The sequence below is a fragment of the Macrotis lagotis genome, chromosome 1 (genome assembly GCF_037893015.1).
Source record: "Macrotis lagotis isolate mMagLag1 chromosome 1, bilby.v1.9.chrom.fasta, whole genome shotgun sequence".
Taxonomy (NCBI): domain Eukaryota; kingdom Metazoa; phylum Chordata; class Mammalia; order Peramelemorphia; family Peramelidae; genus Macrotis; species Macrotis lagotis.
In genome coordinates, this window is record NC_133658.1 from 261728754 (window position 1) to 261747684 (window position 18931).

Genomic DNA, 18931 nt, shown 5'->3' on the forward strand with positions numbered 1-18931 from the left:
ATTCCACTAATGAAATGATACCTTTTTCTTATGTTGATAGTGCCAAGGACTTTAGTGATAGGAACTTTCTTTTCTAGGTCTTCAATAAATGTATAAATTTCAGGAATAGTTGCCAGGTTGCATCTCCCTAGGGGTTGCTTCACACAGTGATGATTACAGACACTTAGAATAGGAGTATTAATACTTCTCAGCTGTGTCTGTCAGGGTCTGGAAGGAGATGATGGTGGTATAGTTTGACTTGTTGCTTCTACTGTACCCCTCAGGTGCTCTACTGCTTCTTTCAGTTAGGATAAAATTCTTGCCTTGTGAGTGGTGGGTAGTAGTTGTGGGAATGTTGTCCTTTTTTTCCACAGGTGTCATGTCCCTATACTATGTCTATGAGGGCAGGCCTGGGTAGAATGGAAAGAATCAAAAATTACTCAGAGACTAGGGAAAGCATTGGTGCTATCAGTAGAAATAGAATTTGAAGGTGGTTAAGAAGGAAGGTTGAAACATCCAAATAAAGATGCCTAAATAGATAATCAAACCTGTGATACTAGAGCTCTGGGGAAAAGTCAGATTTAGTTTTAGTTTAGTTTTAGAAGATTTGATTTTTTTTTATTACTAAGGGAGAGAATAGAGAGATGAGAAGAGAGCCAGTGACAGAACCTTGCAATCACCATTGTGGCAAGCATAGTGTAGAATAAAAGTACATTGAAATTGATAGAGAGGTTTGGTTTTAGATCTTAGTACTGGTATTTACCTCCCATGTCTCTAGGTCTTAACTTTCTCATCTATAGAATAAAGGCATTAAACTACACTCTAAATGCTTTGTGTATTTTCATGAAAATTATCATGGGGCAGTGGGGTGGGGTGAAGGTTGCTCACAGCTGAATGTGGGAGGTTGTTTTTTTATATTAACATAAACATTGAAAATGTTTTTCACTGAATCTTGAAAATATTCATCAGCTTTATCTCTTCTGTTCAATTTTTTTTTGTTTTGATTTTTATGAAAAGCATGATGCCCCTGTGAAAACTGTGCATTGGATCAAAGCACCAAACTATAGTTGTGTGATGACAGGAAGCTGGGATAAAACTTTAAAGGTATGACACATTGTTGAGATAATGTATCTGCAGTTTAATAGATTTGACAAGATTTATAGGATTTGGCCTTCAACTCTGATTTAACAAAGACTTATTGTTCATTTTATCTAGTTTTGGGATACACGGTCACCAAGTCCTATGATGACATTACAGCTGCCTGAAAGATGCTACTGTGCTGATGTGGTGAGCCATTTCATGCTAAACTTCTATATTCTTTACTTAAATATTATTCAAACCATAACATTTTATAATAGATTTGAAGGCTATATCATGGTGAAGGAACCCCTATAAATGGTCATCAGTTTTAGACACAAGAATGTCTCCTAAATATATATCACTTCGAGTGATAGTAGAATATATTAATAATTTGGACTGATTAAATTCTCACTTGAAATAATAATAGTGTTCATATTTATAATTTTATGACTGTTTATATATGTTCATATATGTAGGTTTAATGACTTTTTTTGTTTTGCAAGGCAGTGGGATTAAGTAACTTGCCAATGTTCACACAGCTAGGTAATTATTAAGTGTCTGAGGTCAGATTTGAACCTCAGGTCCTCCTGACTTCATCATTTGTGCCACCTAGCTACCCCATGACTATTATTTTTAACAGTTAAAGGAAATGGCTTTTAAGAAAGTATGTTCAGATTCTAATATTAACTATGCATTTTCATCTTTTCCTTATTTCTGGCTTTAGGTTTATCCCATGGCAGCTGTAGCTACTGCTGAGAGAGGACTGATAGTTTATCAGTTAGAGAATCAGCCTTCAGAATTCAGGAGAATAGAATCTCCTCTTAAACATCAGGTAAGCAACAGCAGCTCAGTCCAATGAATACTTACAATCTCTTATATGAAAGATACTATGCTAGTAAATAATATATATTGGAGAAAATCTATCTCTAGGAAGCATTGGACAAGTTTTTATCCAAACTGGTATTAAATAATGTAGTAACAATTTAATGTTTTACATTCAAGTCTGAGCATATTACAGTTAAATACATCTGTATTAGAAGGAAAAACATAATTTTTTAATTACTTAAAATCTTACTTTTTGAATTATGGGATAATATTGACCATCAAGGCAATAAAATACTATTTGGGTCCTTGTGTAGTCATTTGTCCTTTATTCAAATTTTATAATTCATATTTGGAGAAAAAAATCCCTTGTGGCATGGATGCAGTCCTGGGTTTTCAAACACTCTACTAAAGGATCACATTGTCTGACAGATTCTATCTACCATTTTGTTCCTGGTGGTAAAGTATGTGTCTTTTGTTTGAAGACCAGTTTGTCTAGGTTGGGAGGTGCTGAGAGGTAGAGTCTCCTTTAGGGTTAAAGTATGTGTCCATGGAAGGAATAGCTGGATTAGTGAAATTATGAATCCTTAAAATACTGAAGAAATATTTTTGAATCATAGTCTCCTCTTACGCAGTTTATAGTGTGATAGGATGCTACAATAGAAAATGAAAGAAAATTAAAATAGCCTTTCTAAGTTAAATTTATGGAATAGCATAGGTCACGATAAAAGTTTGCCTCTCTGGGATTCAATTTCCTTATCTCTGCATTGAGGGAGTTGGACTAGAAAATCAATGACAACCTTTTTAGTTCTAATTCCTAAAATACTCATTAAAATGAGGTGAGTTACTACTTAAATATATATCCAGTAGTATAAAAATATACAGTTGACCCCTTGGGAAAAAACCTGTTTAAATCCTGGTCCTGACACTTACTGTTTGAGTGAGTGGTAAATCATTCCTTTTTTCTGAACCTCATTAATTCGGGTGTCAGGATATTGATATTGGTACCACCTATCACATAGAGTTGTTATGGAAAAAAAAAACCTTACCTAGATTGTCAAGAGAAAGTATAAATGAAGGGGGCTTAGCATCATCAAGCCATATTACACAGAAAACTATCAAAACTGTTTGATGTAATGGGAACAGGTTAGATAAGAAACAAAAAAACAGAATCCAAAACAGCATCCCATTGTTTGATAAACCCAAGTATCTAAATTGTTCAGGGTAAGGCCTTTTTGATAAGAAAATTAGAAATGCTTAGGAGAAATCAGGTTTAGATGAAGATTTTGGACCATTTGCTATAATAAACTCAAAATGATTAAGTAATCTAAATATATATATATATCCATAAAAATTAAAATGATATCAGATGTCTTTTACAGTGATAGTTAGGAGAATATCTATCTAAGAGGTAAAGGAAATGATAAAAGAAAATTTTTTTAATTTACCTGAATAATTAGAATTAGAAGAGAAGGATTGTATCAAACATCAATGAGAAAAGTTTGATATTCATAATTTTTAGGAAATAGATACAATTACTTAATACCAGTTATATTACCCATGACCAAAGGACATGAATTCATTTAAAAAAATAATAAATTCAGTATATGTTAGCATAAATAATGTGGTTGTATGAAAAATAGTATCATCCCAAAGAAGTCAACAATAAAAAAGAGAGACTCCAAATGTACTAAAATATATCCAGCAATTTTTTTCATGGTAGTAGTGACTTGGAAATAAAGTAGATGTCCTATTGAGGAATGGATAAACAAATTCTGTGTGAATATAATGTGATATATAGTACTGTGCTCTCAGAATAGCTGAGTACAGAGGAGACAGGGAAGATTTAGGATTAGCTAAAATTAAACCAAGTAAGGAGAACAATATGCACAATAATTATAGTGCTGCAATTGGGGGGAAAAAATCAGAGTGGCCAGGGTTGATTCCAAGGAAGAGATAATGCTAAGCCATGTTCCTCTTTGCATAAGTGGAAGTTGATGGATATGAAGCACAGATTATATTTGGGTTTTTTTTATCTTTAAATTTTTATTTAAGACAATGGGGTTAAGTGACTTGCCCAAGGTCACACAGCTAGGTCATTATTAAGTGTCTGAGGCCAGATTTGAACTTGGGTCCTCCTGACTCCAGGGCTGGTGCTCTATCCACTGCACTGACTTAGCTGCCCCCATATTTGGTTTTGCTGGACTTATTTTTTTTCCTTTTAGAAATTCTTTGTTTAGAGAGTAAATTATATAAAAGCAAAGTATATCTGTAAAAAAAAATTCATGAATATTCCAGAGAAAATACAAATTTCATTAGCTTCAATGTTATTTTTTAATGTGGAGTTAATTAATTGACCTTATTTGATTCTTTACATCATTAGCATCGCTGTGTTGCTATTTTTAAAGACAAACAGAATAAGCCTACTGGTTTTGCTCTGGGAAGTATTGAAGGAAGAGTTGCTATTCATTATATTAATCCACCAAATCCGTAAGTATGATCACATCAATTTCAGCTGTTTTTATTTGAGACTTTAAAAAAAATTTTAAATGTTAAAATAATATTCTCTTTCAGTGCCAAAGATAACTTCACCTTTAAATGTCATCGTTCTAATGGAACTAATACTTCAGCTCCTCAAGATATCTATGCTGTAAGTATTTAGAGAAGGTGTCTGTAAAAGTACAACAGAATGATAGTTTCTGGCCACACATCTCTAAACATAGATAAAATATCAGTATGTAATTTAAGAACACTATAACTGCTTGATTTCCTATGTATTTAAAATGAGTAATTTTTTGTTTCAGTTTTCAGGTTTTTTTAATTAAAAAAAGTCTAGCGTTATATGCAGAGTGATTCTTTTCATTTCCATTTTTGCATGTTTAAATATTTTTTAAGAGTGAGTAAAAACTGAATAATTTAAGTCTACCATTTCTGCCTGATTTATTGATATTGGTCGCAATTTATTTTTTCGCTTAGAATAGATAGAAATTGATATTTTCCAATAGAGGTTTTTCATTTATTTATGGGATGGATAGAATTCTTTATCATAAGTCCAGCAGAGAAATCACTTCAATTTTTTTCCCACAGTTGCTATTGCTAGCTGTATTTTCCCCTCTATCCTGTTCTCCCCCACCCCCATTTATTCTATTCTCTCTCTCTCTCTCTCTCTCTCTCTCTCTCTCTCTCTCTCTCTCTCTCTCCTTTCACCCTTTCCCCCCCTCAAAAGTTGTTTTATTTGGCTACCCTCTCCCACTCTTTTATCACCAACACCCCCCTCTCCTTCTGTCCTCTTTCTCCCATCCATTTCATCTCCTATTTTCCTTTAGGCGAAGATAGATTTCTATACTCACTTAAGTATGTATATTCTCTGAGCCACTCTAATGATAGTAAGGCTCAGTCACTCTCCCCCCCCCCCCTTTGCCCTTCTAACATTCTACTGAAGATTAAATAGAATTTTTAAACTTACATATAGATTTGCTCCTATAACTCTTAGCCTTTCATCCAAAGCAACCAAATTTATGTTATCTAATTTCAACTGGACCTTCACTGTCAAGCAATATTTTAATCTTCTTATATTTCACTTCCCAGTAGCCATTACATGCCTTCTCTTCTTAAACCACCTCCCATGCCATTCTAGCTCCCTCTTAGCAGAGAACATCTCATATCTTACAGAGAAAATAAAGGTACTTCCCTTGAATTCCTTCTTCACTACTCTCTTTTTCTTTACTTCTGAGGAAGAAATTGTCCTTCTTGCCAAAGCCAACCCTTCCATTTGATTGATCTCATATCCTGTTTCTTCTGGCAGACCTGCAGTCATTGCCCTCTCTCTAGTCTATCCATTAGCTCTTTCCCTGCTGCATACAAACATGCTTGGGTCTTCTTCATTTCTTCTTTTTTTTTATTTTATTTTATTTTTTTTTTAGGTTTTTGCAAGGCAGATGGGGTTAAGTGGCTTGCCCAAGGTCACACAGCTAGGTAATTATTAAGTGTCTGAGACTGGATTTGAACCCAGGTACTCCTGACTCCAGGGCCGGTGCTTTATCCACTGCACTACCTAGCCGCCTCGGTCTTCCTCATTCTTAAAAAAGCCATCACTTGACATTATCATGTTCAAGCTTTCTTTCACAAGGGAAAAAAGTTATTTCTAGCCTCCATTTTTCCTCTTTCTAACCCTTTGTAATGTGACTTCTGTCCTCAGCTTTCATCTGAAAGTGCTCTCTCCAAAGATATTGATGACAAATCTGATGGTCTTTTTCTCAATGTTCTTCCTGACATCCCTGCAGCATAAATATTCTGAATATTTATCCTCTTGAGATTCTCCTCTTACCTGTTTGATTACTCTCAGTTTACTTTGTTGGGTCATCATCCACATCATCCCTGTTCTACCTTGAAATTTGTTCTCTTCTTAGGTGACCTCATCAGAACCCATCTCTTTATGGAAATGATTCCCAGATCTTAAATCTGTTTCCTTATCATCAGCTGTCTATTGGACATTTAGAACTAGCTGTTTTTTAGACATCTCAAATTCAACTTGTTTAAAGTAGAATGCATTTTCCCCACTCTACCCTTACCTTTATTAACTTCCCTAGTTTTGTTGATATTTCACTTTTTGAAAATTTGTATCCTTGGTATCTAGCACAGGACCAGACACTTAGTAAATGTTTTTTGATTGAGCTTACCACTATTTTCCCATTCACCCATGTTCTCAACTTTGGACTGATTCTTTAATCTTTCATCTTCCTTCCCTTGAACACCTAGTCTTGTTAATTCTACAGCCACAATCTCTCATGCCTCTTTTCCACTCACTTCTGACTTCTAGCCTCTCTCTTCTCCAGGTGATTTTCTCCACACTTGCTACATTGATATTACTCAAGCACAATTTTAATCCTGCTGCTAACTGAATGTTGCCTCCAGGATATAGTAATCTAAAATAACTCTTCAGAGTCTGGCTCTAGCTGACTTTTCCAGACTTATTGCACATTACCACCCCCTACCCCAAAACTTTTCCCTGCATGCTAACCTACTTCCTGTTTCTTAAGCACAGCATTCCTTTTCCCCTGGCTTTGCTCAGGCATCTCCTATGTCTGCAATTTCACTTCCCACTTAAACTTCTTCCCAGTTTTCTTCCAAAGATCAGATCAAGCACCTCTTCTTTCAGGAGACCTTTTCTGATGCCCTTAGCTCCACCCACACCTGAAATTGCCTTGCCTTTATTCTGTATGTGTTTTTATTTACTTACATAAATTTCATTTTTGTCTTTCCTCGCCAGAGTGATTAACACTAGAATGATAGTGATCTTCTATTAGGTACTTTTAAGTATTATTTTAAAATGTCTTTTTGTCTTTCCAATTTTCAAGCCTAAGGATATAGGCCACATATATTAAAACTGCCTCTGATCAATTCTACCTTCTCTTTCTTATGATTTATACAATTCTTTGCAGGTGAATGGGATTGCATTTCACCCTGTTCATGGAACCCTTGCAACTGTAGGATCTGATGGTAGATTCAGCTTTTGGGACAAGGATGCAAGGACAAAACTAAAAACTTCAGAACAATTAGATCAGCCAATTTCTGCTTGTTGTTTCAATCACAATGGAAACATATTTGCATATGCTTCTAGCTATGACTGGTCAAAGGTAAGTATTACTATTCCAACTTTATTTAAGAAATATTAGGGTTTTTTGGCTTATATAATTTTTTAAACCTTAGTTTATAATTTCTGCATAATTTTTATATTATTACTTGAATAAATAAAGCTAGTTACTGTTTGACCTTATTCCATAATACCAAGAAAATTTAAGATGGAATTTGAAGGTTCTCTAACTCTGAAGAGATCAGATCAGGCCTTTGTCTTAATTAAAATATTTTACAACTCCCATTAGGAAAGAAAACAGCAAGGAACTGTTGCTGTAGGTGAATATTTAACATTATGAGGCTCTATTGAATTCTTTCTAAATTAAAGAGGGAGGATGCTTGCATGTTTGTTTTTAGGAATTGAATTCTTAAAGTGTAAATTTTTTCTAAGAATAAGATATATCTTCCCTTTCAGGGACATGAATTTTATAATCCCCAAAAGAAAAACTACATTTTTCTACGTAATGCGGCAGAAGAATTAAAGCCCAGAAATAAGAAATAATGACTACAAAACTTACATGTTGAGCTGAATTGTTCTTTCTCGCTCCAGTATGATTTTGATCACAAAAGTAAGGTGAATTCTCAACAACTGTTGCATTGTTCAGATCCACTGGAGAATACCATTTGAATCATGCTACCTGCAAGAATGCCAGATGTTCACAGAGTGACTTGCCTGTTCTGACTCCACTATAATACTGCCTGACAAACTGCTCTATAAATTTAAGAGGTTTGAAAGTACTGTACAACTTAGATTTTTATGGACATTTCCATAGATATTTTACAATCATCAAGGTGTGTGAGTTACGGGAGATTGGGACACAGTCTATAAAACTGTATCATATTTTGTAATAAACTATTTTGAAAAATGCTAAAAGTTGTTTTTTTTCCTTAAACCTATCAAGTATCTTCCAAAATGTATAATTGGACTTTGTTTAATTTGTAATTTTGGAAATATCCTATTTGGAAAAGCAAGACTTTGGGCTTGTAGTAGAGAAGAATCCTATAATGTAATTATTCATAAAGGAGAAAAGAGATGGAAATCCTATGGACTGTTAGCAGACAATTTGAATTCAATTGTTTTGCTTCCTTTTTGTTCCTTTCTCTGCATTTATTGTTCTTATTCTTAATCTTAATCTTAATGCTGTGCAATTTTTTTTTAAGTCCTAAACAGGCAATGTCTTTGTGCCAAACTGTGTTTAGTTTTTGTGGGTAAATCTCCCAAAGCTATAGTGGGTAATGTAACATATGGCCTTCAAATTATAACCCACATCCCTTGCCTATGAAGTGCTCTTAACTTTACTGCTTATATCTATCTATACAGGTTTTCATTGTATTTTCACTTCATGTTGTTACAAATCCCTAGTAAGTGTTAGAAATAGAACAGACCTAAAATTTAGATCTTGTGTATTGTACACCTAATGAATTTCAAATCCTTGATATTCCTTATCATTTGGGGCTAGTATATGACCTTATGGCCTGCTTAGTGTAAAAGTCTGTTACCTTTATATTGTAAGAAGTATTTGCCTATACACAGTTAAACATTTTAAGTAAAATTCTTCTTAGAATTCATTAACTCAATTTAGCTTGAGAATTGTTTTCTAAGTATGAAACTGGTAGATAAAAGTTTAAAAATGTTTTATTGTGAATTATGGGAATTCTAAACTTTAAAAATGATCTGTTAAATAAAACATTCCGTAGAAAGGATTATTTTATGAAAATACTTAGTATTATTCTCAGTTAATGTTCATTGTCATTTGATGTAAATAAATTGTCATCAACTTTAGTTCAGCCATATTATTTACTTTAAAAGTTGTCATTTTTTCAGCTGTTTTCCAAGTCAGGTGCAAAATTCATAATTGAAAAAAGAACATAAAATAAGTTTGCCAGAATTGTAGGCCAGATTGCTCTTCAGGGTGTTCTGTTTTCCAAGATTAGACTTCAGCACTAATGTGTTAGCATTTCTATAGTTTGCAAACTTGAAATATTTGTTACTAGATATGGAATTAAATTTTTAAGTATTCACACCATCAGTGCCAGATATAGAACTTGAATTAACAAGTTCTGACAAGGCTAGTGCTTTTTCCTCTCAGGAACATGTGCATGTTCATTAATATTTGTAGAAGTAGAAGGATTAAGAGAACCTGTTTAAGTGCATATGATTATCTATGGGCATGATAATTTGTTTCTTTTAGTAATTAAAAAACTAAACTTTTGGTCCTTCTGGGATAGATATTTCCTCCAATGATACAGATCCCAAATCATTCTGCCTGTTCTCCTTAGTTTTGTCCAGGGAGTCAGCTCAACACCTTGGGGGCCTTCCTTAAATTATCTCAATGTAATAGGGATATAAGAAGCAATTGATAATGTACATGGATTCTTTCACTCATGAACAACCAACTCATCCTATTTTTCTGCTCAGACATGTCTTTGATGTCATTTCCACTCTCCTATACTTTTTTCTAGATTTTTTTTTCAAGGCAATGGGGTTAAGTGGCTTGCCCAAGGTCACACAGCTAGGTAATTATTAAGTGTCTGAGGCTGAATTTGAACTCAGGTATTCCTGACTCCAAGGCCAGTGCTCTATCCACTGCACCACCTAGCCGCCCCTCCACTCTCCTATACTTGTGTTCCTTTTTTGGTAATCTTCAGCTCAAATTCTGCAGAGACTGAAGTACTCCAAGTAAGCCCCTCCTGTAAGTAAATGGGCATTAAAGTGAAAGTCCTTGGCTTCAGAGAGAAACTTAGGATCAGTAAGATCCTAAAGATATTCAGCCTGTTTTTATCCTGCTGTGAGATCTATATGTCAACATTTATACAAGGTGCTTGTTTTTACAGGATTCGCTACGAAGTGGTGGATAGAGCACCAGACCTGAAGTCAAGAAGATGCTTCCCAAGTTCAGAACTGGTTGACTGTTTCCTCCTCCGTAAAATGAGCTGGAGAAGGCAACAGCAAACTACCACTCCAGGATCTTTGCCAAGAAAACCTTACATGGGGTCACAGCCAGACATGACTGAAATGATATAATCATGGCCCACAACTGTTACTATAAATTTGTGTTCTATAATTTCAACTGGGCCTTCTCTGCTGCAAGGCAGGCCTCTTACACCTTCCTAATTGATTCACTGAACAATCAATCTACTATGTACAAGACATTATGCTAAGCACTAGGGTTATGAAAAAAGGCAAAAGACAGTCCCTGCCCTCAAGAAGCATAACTTTTGACAGAAAGCTATATATATACATTAATTTTTATATACATATATATGTGTGTATATATATATATGGCAATTTCTATGCAGGATAAATAGGAAATAATAGTGCTGAATTAAGAGAGTTGAGAAAGGCTTCTTGCAGAAGGGGATTTTAGTTGAAGCTTGAAGAGAGCCAAGGAGGTCAATAGTCAGTGGAAGAAGGAGAGCATTCTAGGCTTTTCTAAATCTTTTTATCCCTCCTCAGGCCTCCAGTGACTAATTCCCCCTTCTCTGACCCTCAGCTGAGACCTTGATTCATATTTCACTGAAGGAAATGGAGCTTATTTTTTTTTAAGATTTTATTTATTTTTGAGTTTTACAATTTTTCCCCTGATCTTACTTCCCTCCCCCCACCCCCCACAGAAGGCAATTTGTCAGTCTTTACATTGTTTCCATGGTATACATTGATCCAAATTGAATGTGATGAGAGAAATCATGGAAATGGCCTCAAATATAGTCACGAAAGGGAGGATATAGGATGATGATGGGATAGTGAAGCTTGGGGATGGGGAAGGTTTAGGCATTTTAATAGGCAGCAAGAAAGCTTCCAGTAGACAGGGAGAGAATGAAGGTTATTGAGTATGGGTATGATAGAAGGAGCAATCTTCTAGAGAAGACAGGATGCATTTTCCTTGGCAAGACAGGTCACCTCTTCATGTAAGATGGGATGACATAAGGCATCTGAAGGAGATGAGGGGAGAAAAGAAGCTCTTAGAATGAGCTGCATTTCCATGATGGTATAGCTAGAGAATCCCAAGGAGTCATCCAAAAAAATACTAAATTTGAGGCCATTTCCATTCTCATTTCTCTACAGTATGACTTCTGACACACCATTCAACTGAAACTGTTCTCTCCAAAGTTATCAGTGAGCTCTTAATCACAGAATTTAATAGCTTGACCTTATTCTCGATTCTGCAGCCTTTGACACTGTTGATCAGGATCCTCTTAGTAATCTTTAGATTTTTTTTTTTTGATGACCCTGCTCTTCCCTGGTTCTACCTCTGTATAAATTTCCCTCAGACTTCTTGTAGATTCTCATCCAGGTCCTCCAAAACTCTGTCCTGAGCCCTTTCTCTGATACTATTTCTGTTTGCAAATAATTCTCAGATCTACAAATTGAGCCTTAACTTCTCTCTTGACACCCCGCAGTATCACATATCCAAGTGCTTTTTGGATATGTATAATGGATGTGTTAGTAGACCTCATGCCCAAATTGAATTTATTATCTTTCTCCACAAAACTCTTCCCCTCCCTCTTAACTTTCCTATTCCTCTCAAGAGCATTGCCATCCTAGTCATTAAGGCTTTAAACCTAATTATCCTTTATTCCTCACTCTTTACCACCTCTTCCCATAGCCAATCTACTGCAAGTCTTTTATCAATTGTATACAATTGTACACAACAATATATCAAGATCTTTTTATACCCTCTTTATTCCTCTGACTGCCATTGCCCTGATGTAAGCTCTGAAACTTGGAGTGTTGCAATAGTATGCTGGTTAGTTCCCGATTCAAGTCTTCCCACTCTAGTTCATCAATCCCTAGAACATTGTAATCCCGTTAAATAAGTCCACTCAGGAAAAAAACAAGTGGACAAAGGATGCAGCTGAATGTACAAACCATGAACCTCATCTATCAAACTATATATCTTGTACAGATACTGCAGATGAATGAATTGAACCCAGAACTGAATTAAGCACAGGGATATGATTGGCATGAGATGATCACATTTGCATCACTGAGCAGTGTGACCTTAGAGTAAGGACTGTAAAATATATTGCCAGATTGCTGTCCAAAATATTTCCACTGGTTAATTGGTTTATATTTAAATAAAAGTCTAATTTTAGCTAGATATTTGTTTAAATTGCCATAGAACAATGGTGTCAAATAGACTAAATGGGAAATAAGAAGCCCTGCTGGCTGTATATTGTCTTTAAAAACCACATGTTAGCATTATCTATGTTTTGTTGTGTTTTTAATTATTTCCCAAGTATATTTTAATCTGATTCTAGCAGCACTAAGCAGCTTATTTGACACTTCTGCTTTAGAACATACTAAATATGTGATTGGTCCTGGTTACCCAAAGTACAATTAGTATTTATAGAACCTTTCTAAGTAATTAGTTTCCTCAGCTGTAAAATGATCTGGAGAAGGAAATGGCAAACCACTCCAGTATCTTTGCCAAGAAAACCCCAAATGTAATCACAAAGAGTTTACTACTGAAAACAACTGATCAACAATAAAAAGGAATAATGAAATTGGCGGGGGAGCATAGAAGTTGGTTGTAATTGGCAGATTCCTTGTGAAATGTAAAGTTATAAAAATTATAACTTATAAAAAATAAAAGTAAAATTATAAAATATGTAGAATTATAAAAAAACCCTTAACTTTAGATGGAACCACAATTATCATTTTTGCACCTTGACCAAGAAGCAGAAATGGAACCTTAGAGTTGGAGGAAGAGAGTGGCATGAGACAGACACAGTGGTATGAAAGTTCTAGTAAGAATGTTTGATAACAGGGGCAGCTAGGTGGCATAGTGAATAAAGCACCGGCCTTGGAGTCAGGAGTACCTGGGTTCAAATCTGGTCTCAGACACAACAATTGCCTAGCTTTGTGGCCTTGGACAAGCCACTTAACCCCATTTGCCTTGCAAAAACCTAAAAAAACAAACAAAAAAAAGAATGATAGCTAATCACTATGAACCATCTTGTAGTTTCCCATTTTAAATCACTTAATATTTCAAGTTTTAGGGCATGAGTAATTGGTTCAAGGGCCTCAATATGGTGGGCATGGGTGGATAGGTGAGGGTGGTCCACAATATTTCTCTCCACTGATAATGTATTAAGTCTTCTAAGAAGAGGGTGGCAAAGTTTGGTAAAGGAAAATAATTTACACAAGTTGGGCCAGGCAGTCTCTGCATCATCCTGTGCATGGATGGAGTCTGTGGAATAAGCATATACTTCAGACCTAATGTGACTCTCATCCCTCAACAGTAACCCCTAGCATCTGTCTCCTCCCATTCTTTGGGAATGCATAATTGCAGGGGGGAAAAAGTCTAGGACTCTCAGGTAAAAGGAAATGAAAGTTCATTATAACAATGCCCCTCAAAAATAGATGCCAAGGTTCTCCATCCTTAATGCACGCAGGGAGGTACTGGTAAAATTTTAATAACCAGATATCCAAAAATGAATGAATTGCTTTAAAATTTAATCAGCATTATTTACATTTTCTTCATCACTTTCTTATATCTTCTAGAAAAATCAAAATAAATTAGCTCTGATTTGTAGCATTTGCTGGTTTCTGAGGTGTAAATATTCACACTGCTCTTCCACTCCAGCCTCCCCGCATGGAGGGAGATTCTGGGAAGGGCAGGATGGGGAATAGCTGAGGCCCCTCTCACAGGTTTGGTGTTGGTGTTGTCTGTTGTTCTTATTCCTGCCCTGCTATCTGTCCCTCAATTCATATGTGAAGCACTTAGGTTCTGAAAGAAGAGGAGATGCCCACCTTGACTTCTCTTTGACCTCACAGAAGTGGTGGGACACTGAGGCTAGCCTTGACTTGACTATGGCTCTGGTGCCATAATCAAAATAAAACCAAATAAAAAATTAAATGTTTGCCTGGTTATACATAAGCAAATAATGTGACAATTTGGCTGATCCCTATGTCCTATCAGTCATCAAATGCCAAGTACCTCCTGTGTCTGTATTAGTCTCTAGATGCTAGAAAAAAGAAAAAGTTTAGATAAGACATAATCTCTGATCACATGGTGCTAATATTCTAACAGGGACAAACCAATAAATGATAAATGTTAGAAGCCAGATAAAAACATTGCTGTCTTTTTAAGTATATTTTGCAAGACCATCAATGAGCATCCACTTTTATTCAAAGCAACATGACATTTTTTCTGTTTCTTTCTGTCTCTCTCTGTCTCTGTCTTTCTCCCCCTTTCCAGGCCAATCTTAATTACCAGTTCAAAAACATGCCATTACTAACAAAGGCAATGTCATTACTAAAAGGCAGATGAATGAAGTTTGATGCAACCTATCTCAGCTCATGGAAAAAAATCCAAGTACATGACTATTAGCAGTAGAGGAAAAATCAACTATGCAAAGCAGTACTTTCTATATTGCCAAAATGTAGGCAAACAGAAAATGTCTGTGTGAAGCCTGTTTCATCACAAACTTAAACGATTAACCCATCTCTGTTAACCTCTGTGCCCATTTAGTCAAGAAGGCATAGGATGCACTTATATGACACTTTTGATAAAAGAAGGTTATTAAAAAAAAGCACATGCATCAGCTCCTATCAGGGACCCCGAGGGTCTGTAGTGAACTGATATGTTGGCAGTTTCTGAAATACATAAGTCATCTTGAAACCCTGCATGAAAAGTTAAGCATGAGTTCTCTGAAATAAGAGGAGCTTTTTGGTAGATACCAATTCAGGAGTTTCTCTTGCTGCTAGTAACTGTTCTCAAATGAGTAATAGATGAAGTACAGTTATGACACTCATATGAATTGTTATTCTCTTTAAACACACTCTCTTGAGTTCTGTCATCTTCATGTAGCTGACTCTCAGATCCACAAACGCAGTTCTCTTCCACCTTTTCTCCCTGAACTGTAGCATAACATTTCCTAGCAATCTCTACTTGGTTGTTGCACCAGTAGATCCAAGTCAAAAGATCCCAAATGGAGTCGATCTTCCTCTTAAGATCTGCCCTTATTTCCAACTTCCTCCTATCATTACTGATGTGCCATCCTTTGTAAAAGCAAATCTGATTATTAATGACTAAATGGAACTAGGGTTTAGAGGGTCACTCCCTACTATTGAGGAAACCCTGACAGTGGGGACTGGAACACTTTGCAGAGAGTCTGGATGCTGCAATCCTTTGAAGGGTCCTGGAAACCCTTGTGTTGGAGTGAAATCTAACCTACTTGGCCTTCCATGCAATAAGGCCATAGTAGTCATGTTACATAAGAATTCACAAGAACCTGCAAAGAGATGCATAAGCACAAAACCCTCAGATAATCCATCATCTCCATCTGGAAGGGCACTGAATATAGAAGTGCTAGAAGGATATCTGCAGTCCTTGATACTTATCTTGAGTCTTGCAGAACATCTTACTTAGAGAGCTACTCAGACAATACCGGTCCAATGAAATAAGAATTGGTTAAACAACCTCAAGATTAAGTTGACCTCGATGGAAGGAGAGCCAGATTAAAGCATGGTGGTCATCCCATGAACCTTGTGTGGAATTCAAGGGGAAAAAGAGACTCACCAGAAAAATAAAGGATTGCAGATGTCCTTCTAGCAATTCTATATTTAGTGCCCTTCCAGATGGAGACGATGGGTTATCTTGAGGGTTTTATGCTTATGTGTCTCTCCTCTCATTGGACCGGTATTGTCTGAGTAACTCTCTAAGTCAGATACTCTGCAAGAACCATGGAGAAGTGTATGGCATCAGGAATCCTACCAGAAGAGTTGGAGTTCATTGGAGCTCACAACCCACCCTTTGAGGTTGTGAGCAAGAGCAAGTGTCAAACCCTATCTGTACAGGGTTAGTAGGGATTAATTAGTTGATTAAGTAATTCATCAAATGGTTCAGAGGATCCCCTGAACCACCCATTCCTTGCATACAGATGAGGAAACTGGAGAGGGGGTGCGGGGTGGGGAACAGGATTCAGTGATTTACCAGGGGTCACATAAGGAGTAAGGGGCTAAAGTGGGATTCACTCAGTAGCTCTGCTATTTATTTGGCTGCTGCTAGATGGCACAGTGGAAAGAGTTACTGAAGTCAGAAAGCCTTGAGTTCAGATCCAGCCTCAGTCATTTACTAGCTATGTGACCTTGGGCAAGTCAGATAACCCATTTACTTCTGTTTCCTCATCTGCAAAATGGAAATACCTCCTATGGTTGTTTGAGGTCCAATGAGATAGTAATTGTGTAGTACTTGGCACACTGTCTGACTCAGAAATTGCTATAGAAATGTTAGTTTTTATTGTTATTTGAGGTGTTATCTTGGGCCATAAGGTTAATTAACATTCAATTTACTCATCCACATGTAAAGGGAATGGATCCAGATGTCACTGACCCACCAGACTATTTTTTCTGTAAATCAAGGGATAAGATGAGCTCTACTGACCTAACCATACAATAGCATGAAATCTTGAAAACTTAAGTGGAGAAACTTTAGTTGGAAGTTTTGTTCACTTTACTTTTCCAGTGGATCACTAGTCCTTTTGCACCAGGCAGGCAAAAGTGAAATTGGAACTTCAATCTTGAATCTCTATCTGCCGTCTAAAACCAAGGGACAAACTTTTCATTGACTCCCAAGCAACCCCACATCCCGCCACCAGGTGGCACCAGCAAGAGACTCTGGCCCCAAAGCTTGGCCCAGTGTGTCCTTCCTTTCAAGTTTCTCCTGGTGTTGTCATTAAGAATTTAAGAGATTAATGGGAATTGAAGCTGGCGCTTTCCTTGCTGGTGGGGAAGAAATCTGCTTTTTCTTTTAGAGAGATTAGAGATTTATGTGGAGAGTGTTCGAATTAACCTGGATCAGGTCCTTTGTTTCTCCATTTAAAGCTTAAACTCCAAGTTTATTTTGTGTAAGAACGTGTGTGCCCAGTTCACTCAAGTGTGATCTTATTCATCCTTGAGATCCGGGCAGACCAGGGACACAAGGCCTCTAGCTCCCTGCCCTCTGCAGATCCTCCACAGAGGGCCTGGCTTCCTGGGCTAGACTGTGAGATGGGAAGAATCAATGAGGCAAATGGGGGGGGATCAGGGGATGACAGGGAAGGGGGGGTGGTCCTTAGAGACCTGGAATGGGTGATAAAGTTGCGTGAGTAAGGCGAGGAAGGGAGGGAGGAAGGAAGGAAAGGAGGGAGGGAGAGGAGAAGGGAGGGAGGGATAGAAGAAGGGAGGGAAAGAGGAAAGAAGAGATAGAGGGAGAGAGGAAGGGAGGGAAAGAGGAAGGAGGGAGAAAGGGAAAAGGGGATAGCGGGAGAGAGGAAGGGAAGAAAGGAGAGAGGGAGAAAGGAAAGAAGGGAGAGAGGAAGGGAAAGAGAAAGAGAGGAAGAAAAGAAAGAAGGGATAGAGGGAAAGAGGAAGGGGAAAGAGGAAAGAAGAGATGAGGGAGAGGGAAAAAGGAGGGGAAAGTGGAAGGAAGAAGGAAAGAATGGATAGAGGGAGGAGGAGAGGAAGGAAGAAAGAATGGAGGGGGAGAGAAGAAAGAAGAAGAAAAGAATGGATAGAGGGAGAGAGGAAGAAGGAAAGAATGGAGAGAAGAAATGAGGGAGAGAGGAAGGAAGAAGGAAAGGATGAATCAAGGGAGAGAGGAAGAAGAAGGAAAGGATGGCTAGAGGGAGAGGGGGAGAGAGGAAGGAAGGTGGAAGAGCAGGAAGAAGGAAAGGATGAATAGTTGGTTCTTGTCCTTCATTTTTTAAAATTTTCTTTAATTTATTTACACATTACTAAAATATTCTTGGTTAAGAGTAAACATAATACCCCTTCCCCCACAAAAATATGAAACCTCATGAGAAATAAAGTAAAAGAAAGAGGGAAAAAAACATGTTTCAGTCTGTGTTCCAATACCATCAGTTCTGTCTCAGGTAGATCACATTCTTTATCAGAAGTCCATCATAGAAGTTACTTCCATATTTTTCCACAGTTGCTGTTGCTGATTGTAATTGCCTCCATCCATTCCTCTCCACTACCATCTACTATATTTTCTCTCTCCTTTCACTCTATTCCTCTTCGAAAATGTGCTGTGGAGCAGCCAAGTGACCCAGCAGACGGGGCACTGACCCTGGGGCCAAGAGGACCCAAGCCCATATCTCACCCCAAAGACCCAGCAACCACTCAGACCCATGGTTCCAGACAGGCCACCCAATCCCACCACCTTGAAAAAAGTAAAAAAAATAAAATGTGTTCTATCTGTCTATCCTCTCCTATGATCTATCCTCTCCTCTATTACCCACATCCCTCCCCTCCCCATCTCCCTTCTCTCCTTTTTCTTCTAGGTGTCTACACCCTATTGAGTGTGTATGCTGTTTCCCTCTCTGAGCCATTTCCAATGAGAATAAAGTCTCCCTCATTCCCCCTCACCTTCCCCACCATACCATTGCAAAAGCTACATGAAATATCTTTTATATGAAATATCTTAGC

At 37.1% G+C, this 18931-nt stretch overlaps 1 protein-coding gene across 3 annotated transcripts in view; it reads left to right on the forward strand.

The window, feature by feature from the left end:
- RAE1 (ribonucleic acid export 1) overlaps positions 1-8389 on the forward strand; it is a 29295-nt gene extending 20906 nt beyond the window's left edge. For all 3 annotated transcript variants that reach the window (XM_074210322.1, XM_074210323.1, XM_074210324.1), the window contains exons 6-12: positions 997-1083; positions 1195-1266; positions 1784-1891; positions 4265-4371; positions 4456-4531; positions 7323-7517; positions 7931-8389. In XM_074210322.1, coding sequence (XP_074066423.1) covers positions 997-1083; positions 1195-1266; positions 1784-1891; positions 4265-4371; positions 4456-4531; positions 7323-7517; positions 7931-8017 — 732 coding nt within the window. In that variant the 3' untranslated portion in view covers positions 8018-8389. The remainder of the gene's footprint in view (positions 1-996; positions 1084-1194; positions 1267-1783; positions 1892-4264; positions 4372-4455; positions 4532-7322; positions 7518-7930) is intronic.
- The last annotated feature ends 10542 nt before the right edge of the window (positions 8390-18931 follow it).